Below are 8,292 nucleotides of genomic sequence, written 5' to 3'. Positions count from 1 at the left end.
CAACAACAGCAAGGCCAGGAGAGTCAGCAAGAGGGAGTGATTGTTGAACTTAAAAGGGAACAGATTCGGGAATTGACCAAACATGCCAAATCTAGTTCAAAGAAATCCCTTTCCTCCGAAGATCAACCATTCAACCTGAGAAACCAAAAACCCATCTACTCCAACAAATTTGGAGAGTTTTACGAGATCACACCGAAGAAAAACCCCCAACTTAAGGATTTGGACGTGTTCATCAGTTCCGTGGATATGAAAGAGGTAATACAAGGAAAAATCGTATGGACAATCTCAGCAATTGAATTCTATTATTCAGTATAACGTCATAATTATAAGATCTTAGTACTGAGATCATAATTAAATAATGGTTGTTTTTGAAAAACTTCAGGGAAGCCTTCTTCTGCCACACTACAATTCTAAGGCCATAGTCATACTGGTGATTAATGAGGGAGAAGCAAACATTGAACTGGTTGGTCTAAGAGAAGAACAACAGCAGCAGCAGCAGCAAGATGAAAGGTTGGAAGTGCAGAGGTACAGAGCCGAGGTGTCTGAAGACGATGTTTTTGTAATCCCAGCAGCTTATCCAGTTGCCATCAACGCAACCTCCAATCTAAATTTCTTTGCTTTCGGTATCAATGCTGAGAACAACCAGAGGAACTTCCTTGCAGGTATATATAGTAAATATCTCCTTCAATTTGAACATACTGATCTTGTTTATTTTATTCCTTATTTGGAATTTGTTTTATTTACAATTGGTAACGCGTGATTGAAAATGTGAAGGTGAGAAAGACAATGTGATTAGTGAGATACCTACAGAGGTGTTGGATCTTGCTTTCCCTGCGCCTGGTGAGAAGGTTGAGAAGTTGGTACAGAAGCAGAGTACTTCCCACTTTGTTGATGCACAGCCTGAGGAACAGCAAAGGGAGGAGGGTCCTAAGGGAAGAAAGGGTCACTTCGTGTACTGAACAACTATAAACTAAATTATGTAAGGTGTAAGAACTCAGAGAGCGTGGAAATATGTATCGGACCATGTAACAAATAACTGAGTTCCTCCTGACTTCTTCTATGAATAAACAAATCGAGCATATATAAGTTGCTTGCGTTTTGAGTTCTTCAATTATCTGCTTTGTGCTTAGTTAATTTGTTATGATTCGGTGGAAGGTAGTATTGGTGTACTCACGTAATAGTATTTGTTTGTTCTGAAATCTCTATAGGTAGCAAATCACTACAAGCATATATATATATATATATATATATATATATATATATATATATATATATATATATATATATATATATATATATATATATATATATATATATTAAAATTAGTCACAATCAATTGTTTTAGGTCTCTTAGGTTTCTAAATTGATTGCTGTTTAAGGATTGATTGGATCTCTAAAGTTTAACTGCTATTTAAAGATTTTATGATTTTATTCCAGTGGTGTTTGAAGTTACAACAAAATTACCCTGTTTCAAATAGCACACACGTAAATGTAAATGAAACCTATTATTCCTAGTGCCATACAACCTTAAATAATTTTACTGGTATTCTCAAGTAATTAGTACTTGGATGGAGTATCAAAAATTGGAACGTTACAAAATACATTTTATTAAATATTTGATATGTGTAAAAGAAGTTATTTGTTGTATTCTTTAATCAATAATATTTAGTTGGCTTTTAGTTTTTTTATGGTATCTATTATTCTGTGTTTATATATTATAAACAATTTACTAAAATTAGAAACACACCCACTGAAATGAAATGTTAACAACTTTTATTAATAATTTTTTTACAATAGAACTCCAACCGAAATATTAACAACTTTTTTTAATATTTTTTTATAAGTGTCAGTGAATTTGTTAACTATTATTTTTAATAATTTTTTATAAGTGTCAGTTTGAATTTATTTTCAAATTTAAAACGGATCAAGGGATAAATCACAAACTATATAAACCATCATGTATGAGTTTTAAAAAAAGTTATTAAAAAACATTTTTCAAAAAATAATAATAGTGAACATGAAATAAAAGTTTTTTAATGGTCAGTTAATTATTTCTTGACTGTGTTGTGACTTACATAGAGTTATCCGGTTTGGTAAATCGAAACGGTAACAGAGAAAAATATACTATCAAGAAAAATTTCTTTTAACACCACTTTTTAATAATTTTTTAACAACGTATACGTGACAGTTTGTTATTAGTCCGTTTTAAATATTTTTTAAATATAAATTTAAATAAACCAATAAAATAACCGTTGTAAAAAAAATTGTGAAATATATCATTGTCCATATTATTATTATGGTAACAAAAATATGCAATCATATCATTGTCCATATTATTATTATGGTAACAAAAATATGCAATCATCCTGAGTAGCATGGAAGGAAGAGAAAGATGCCTATGACTGTTAAAGTTTGAAAAAGTCGACTTTTAAACAAAGATAAACATATATGTTAGTGTAAGTGTTATGGTAAGACCATTATGATGATTTGAGACTTTCATTTTTTTTCTCTCTCTACACACTTAATTAACAACTCTATAAATTATTATTTTATTGTAATATTTTATTTATATCTATTCTTATTTTAATATAATATTTTATTATGATAAGTAGATCTCAAATGAATGTAAATAAAAAAAGAATAAATGTCTATATTTTCCTCTGATATAATATTCTCATATATCATTTAAAAAATTCTTATAATCACTAAAATAAAAATTTGTTTCAAAATAATTATCGAAAACTAAAATGATTAATTCAAGGAACAAATATTAAGAGAAATTATAAAGTATTAAACCAAAATTTTAGTTGGAAAGTTACTTTATGTTGGTTTAAGCTAGATAATTTTATTATCTTGGATCATTTTTCTGATGCTGATACTTAAATAATATTTATTTGATTTAATTATGTTTAACTTTTATAAAGTTTGGTATTTTTAATTCAATATTTATTGAGTTACTTAAGTCATTGATTCATTTGGTTCTTCCATTTGATTTTGACTAAATTGATTTTAAAATTTGTCAAGGTTAATGTAGTTATTTATGTTGAATTGATGTTTTTAAAATTTGTCAAGGTTAACGTGATTATTTATGTTAAATTGATGTTTAGAAGGTAATCATGTCAATACAATAAAAGAATAATAATTAGTAATTTTGATTTTTATATTATTTCATGTTTCTATATTTTTATATATGGAGATAATGTGATCTCTTTTCTACTTGCATCATCGTATATCTTGAAACGAATTCAAAAGTTAAAATTGGGTTTATGAGAATTATAAAGTAAACAAAAATAAGGATTTTGAATATATGATATTGAATCTGAAGGAGACGATCGACGAGATTATGTTACTGAAAAAGTTAGATTTGAAGAAAAAATATGATATTAAATCTAAAGAAGACGATCTTGGTAATATTATGTTACTGAAAAAGAAGAAAGTTTGAACTAAATGATTTTAAGAGTATCTTGAGAATTGATTTTGCTCTCAAAGGAATTAAATGATTGTTATTTTTAGCTTTTTTTTTTTGGTCTTCAATTCGTTTATCAACTTACATATATTATTTTCAATATTTTTCATCTAGTTGATCTACTTTTTAAAAGAGATTTATAAAGAAAAACTATAGGATGTTCAATAAGTTGAGACGTGAAAACAAAACTAATGTTCACATCATTATGTTGATAACAATTTAAAGAAAAACAAAAATATTTAAACCCTCAAATAGTTTTTTTTTTTTAACAAAAACTTAATTAGGAACACTAAAATTTATGAGATATTTGAACGTAATTTATTTTACTTGTTTACCAAAGTTGGACTATGAAATCACTTAAAGTTAAATATGAATTTTCATTCTATTATACAAGAAGTTTATGACATAATTTTTTTGTTGTGATTAGTTTAATTTGGTGAAAAACAAATACATGAATTTTATAGTTTAAAGATTGTTTTTACAAGGTTATATTTAAGTAGTGATGATAAATACACTTGTAATTACGAATATTATTTAATATGTATCGATTTTGATCAAGAATCTTTATATCGACTTTGTATGAATATGAATGTAGATAATATTTAATTTTTAAAATTTGATACAAGAACAAATTATGTTGGCTTTTTGACAAATTGTTATCATTAATTTTAAAAGTAAGAGTATCAAATCCAAAAACATAATAGAACATGAAACAAGATTAAATAAAAAAAAAAACTTAAAAGAGAACATATAATATTTTGGGTATTTTTGAAATGAGAAAGCTAATTGGATTGAATATATATATATATATATATATATATATATATATATATATATATATATATATATATATATATATATATATGGATATTGTTGGGATTGGACTCCATCACCCCACTCTCTTGTTTCATTAAGCTTAAAAATAAAGAATTTTCTCTTTTTATTATTGCCATTTATCCTTATTATAAAATGTTGTACTCCAATTCCCTAAAACAAACCTTAAATATATCCTATTGAACTACAATTTCTTGTTAACTCAATAAAATAAACTCCAATTAAAATCAAGGATTTAAAGATGATCGATAAGTTATTGTGTCGAGACAAATTATCAATAATTCATAAGGATTACAACTTCAACTATTTTATAGCTATCAAGCAACAATATACAATAAACACAAAGAATAAGCATCAATAAAAAAAGAATATAACATTACATATAAATATAATAAAAATATACGAAGAGATTTAGTAACTATATATAACCCCAGTAAAAGAGAACATTCCATAAGTGATTTGCTGAATCAAAATCTAGGTTGATTGGACGAGATTTGCAAGCAATGTTTTCTGTCAATAGTCTTGGTAGACAAGGATTAGTTATTATTTTGCAAGACTTGATGATGCTATCTAATCCATGTTTTGACTGAGTAAGAAAAATATTAATTAAACATGAATGAACTTTGACTAGGACAAAAACCATTCTAAGTATGGAACCATATTGGTTAGACTAATTTTACTTTTATTAAAATGTTAGATGTATCAATAAAATATATAATTAATCTCTCTTTTCCTATGATTATAAAAGTTAAAGAAAAACTATAAAAATCATTTTAGAACGTTTAAAAGAACTGAAATAAGTGAATATTATGCTTAGAAATTAAGCATAAAGAACATTTATAGGTTAATTACTAAACTATTTATATTATTTTTGTTTTAAGTTTATAACATTTTTAATTTATAAGGTTATTTGCACAATTTACCTATGAACATTTTTGGGTTTGTAGTTTCGTAACTTATTTCTTTTTTATAATTATTTGAATTTTATTCTATTGTTAAGTTATATTTTTATTTAATATTTATATATTATATATTTTTTAATATTTAATATTGAAAAAAATATATATGTAACCTTGTAACATTTAATATTGAACAAATGATAGGTTTTTTTTAAAAGAATTATTTAATTAATATTTGAAGTATTAAAAATATAAGTACGAACATCAGTATATCCATTATCTAATCTCATCCCATTAGACATGAATATGTAAATTAAATAAAAGTTTACTTTAAAAGTAGATATGAGATAATCAAACCGTCGTTCTCTCACTCCTATTTTCATCAATAATGAAACTATGTAATTTAGTAAAGTCTTTATCTTTTATATCAGAAGATCCAATTGACTCCAAATATTGAAACTTTACAAAAAAATTGAAGGTTATTTTTTATATACTTCAAACAACTAATAGATTAAAATTTAGGGTGTTGCTCCCTACACCTCTCTAAGTGGGACCTGTACCTCCCATTAATTTAATTTATTTCAAAAATATTCTACACCTCCCCACTATTTTCTTTTATTCCAAAAATACCCTACACTTCCCCACTATAAATAACAATCTTTCTCTTTCTCTCTACATTAGTGGAGCATTTACATGGCTCATGGAGCATTTACATGACTTAAATTTGATGTTAGATATATTTTCTTAAATAAGTTTGATTCAATGTTATTTTCGTTGTTGAATATATTTTTTCTTTTCAAATTACTTAATAAATGGGAAAATTTTGTTCTCAATTTCTACAAAAATGTTTATATACATGTATCTTTTTTTACATATAATATCTATAATTTTTAACATTATATTATGTTTTAACTCACCGACATGTTTGACTCAAATAACTTGAATAAAATATTTAATTTATTAGATAAATAATATAAAAATATTATTAAATACTTAAAATATAAAAAAAAAGTTATTTATTAAAGATTTAGAATTTATTTAGTTCTTTCGTCATTATAAAGTTAGTATATAATAATAATAATAATAATATATCATTATTTACTATTAATATTATTATGCTTATTATTTTGTATTTGCATCTAACTTTTAATTTTATAAAATGGAAATGGTAGAAGTACTAATATTGAAGTTTCCTTAGAATTTTATATTTTGCAGTATGTTACAAATTCAAATCTGAATCACGTGAATGGTCCATTAATGAAGAGAGAGAAAGAGAAAGATTCTTAAGGATAGTGGAGAGGTGTAGGGTATTTTTGGAATAAAGAAAATAATGAGAAAGTGTAGAATATTTTTGAAATAAATTAAATTAATGGGAGGTACAAGTCCCACTTAGATAGGTGTAGGGAGCAACACCCAAAATTTATTGTTTTCAAAATAAACTAGGCCTCGTCCTGAACAGCCCTAGTAGTTATTGACGTTCTGTGAGGATTTATGGTAAACATCCATGACTTGATATATTTTTTAAAATATAAAATAATTTGAAATGAATTTTATTATAAGAAAGTAACAATATTATTATTTTATTATATGTATAAAAGTACATAATATTGAAGGGTGTAAGTGAAACATTTTCCATTGCGTCTTATTATGTAGTTTAAACATAATAAACCGTACTGGACAATTCCTTATTTTTCTTGGCAGCCGTAATTATGATTTTAGTGATTTTTATTTTTCTTGATGCTTTTTGATAAAATGTGAGTCCATAATTACAATTACTGTGCAGTGTTATAGGACTCTGAAGTCTCTTGGATCATGCAGATGCTTGGGCAAGAAAAAGACAAAGAAGACAGAAAAAAAGGACAACAGAGTTGGAAGATCACGATCGCCGCGTCCATGTATGTCAAAATGCCATGCACAGCAACACGTGCTCAACATGCACTTCAAATCGCTCACTATCTTAACCCACGCACCAACACATAGCTTGGTTCTGCGTCCACAGCCAATGCAGCGTCACAAACACCCTCTATCTCTTCCGCCACCTCACTTATTTTCAATTCAACACACGTCAATCTGCATGCAATCCCGAGGCCAAATGTCTATACGTGTTATCAAGAGCCCTCACTATAAATACCCATATTCGCTCCGTGTTTTCCTCATCCATCACCTCATATTCACTACTACTACTTCACTATGATGAGAGCAAGGATTCCACTGCTGCTGTTGCTGGGAATTCTTTTCCTGGCATCACTTTCTGTCTCCTTCGGCATCGTACACCGGGAGAACATTGATGGCGCAGAAGTGTCCGTTTCAAGAGGAAAAAATAACCCTTTCTACTTCAACTCTGACAGGTGGTTCNACANTCTATTCAGAAACCAATTCGGTCACCTTCGGGTCCTCCAGAGGTTCGACCAACGCTCCAAACAAATGCAGAATCTTGAAAACTACCGTGTTGTAGAGTTCATGTCCAAACCCAACACCCTCCTTCTTCCTCACCATGCTGATGCCGATTTCCTCCTAGTTGTCCTTAATGGTAAGTAATAAAACTAATTCATACTGACTCAATATCGTCACTAGCTACGAATGATGACAATCAANTTGTTTACAGGGAGAGCGGTACTCACCTTGGTNAACCCTGACGGCAGAGACTCCAACATTCTTGAGCAAGGCCATGCTCAGAAAATCCCTGCAGGAACCACTTTCTTTTTGGTTAACCCTGACGACAACGAGAATCTCAGAATAATCAAACTCGCCGTACCCGTTAACAACCCTCACAGATTTCAAGTACTGCCTTTTTTTATTCCCAACTTACTTTTTTTTATTCTAACTTGCAATTGCTCTCTANATGTGACGTTAAATGTTTGTCCTTGTAGGACTTTTTCCTATCTAGCACAGAAGCACAACAATCCTACTTGCAAGGATTCAGCAAGAATATTCTAGAGGCCTCCTTCGATGTAAGCAACCAGATATTTGCGCTGCCATTTAGCTAGTAGTTTGTCTAAATTTCACATTTTTTGAATGATATCATTATCTATATTTGCATGATTTTTATAGAGCGACATCAAGGAGATAAACAGGGTTCTGTTTGGAGAGGAG

At 28.1% G+C, this 8,292-nt stretch overlaps 2 protein-coding genes across 2 annotated transcripts in view; both read left to right on the top strand.

The window, feature by feature from the left end:
* The window catches only part of LOC106780193 (beta-conglycinin, beta chain-like), a 23,826-nt gene extending 22,740 nt beyond the window's left edge, over positions 1-1,086 (top strand). The window contains exons 5-7 of the mRNA XM_014668452.2: positions 14-255; positions 383-662; positions 775-1,086. Of these exons, the coding sequence (XP_014523938.1) occupies positions 14-255; positions 383-662; positions 775-959 (707 nt within the window). The 3' untranslated portion in view covers positions 960-1,086. The remainder of the gene's footprint in view (positions 1-13; positions 256-382; positions 663-774) is intronic.
* A 6,264-nt stretch (positions 1,087-7,350) lies between these two features.
* The window catches only part of LOC106780180 (beta-conglycinin, beta chain-like), a 3,167-nt gene continuing 2,225 nt past the window's right edge, over positions 7,351-8,292 (top strand). Inside the window, exons 1-4 of the mRNA XM_022776891.1 lie at positions 7,351-7,729; positions 7,805-7,980; positions 8,070-8,150; positions 8,251-8,292. Coding sequence (XP_022632612.1) covers positions 7,390-7,729; positions 7,805-7,980; positions 8,070-8,150; positions 8,251-8,292 — 639 coding nt within the window. The 5' untranslated portion in view covers positions 7,351-7,389. The remainder of the gene's footprint in view (positions 7,730-7,804; positions 7,981-8,069; positions 8,151-8,250) is intronic.

The sequence above is a fragment of the Vigna radiata genome, unplaced genomic scaffold (genome assembly GCF_000741045.1).
Source record: "Vigna radiata var. radiata cultivar VC1973A unplaced genomic scaffold, Vradiata_ver6 scaffold_374, whole genome shotgun sequence".
In the NCBI taxonomy this organism is placed as follows: domain Eukaryota; kingdom Viridiplantae; phylum Streptophyta; class Magnoliopsida; order Fabales; family Fabaceae; genus Vigna; species Vigna radiata.
This window is presented reverse-complemented; position numbering and strand designations above follow the sequence as displayed.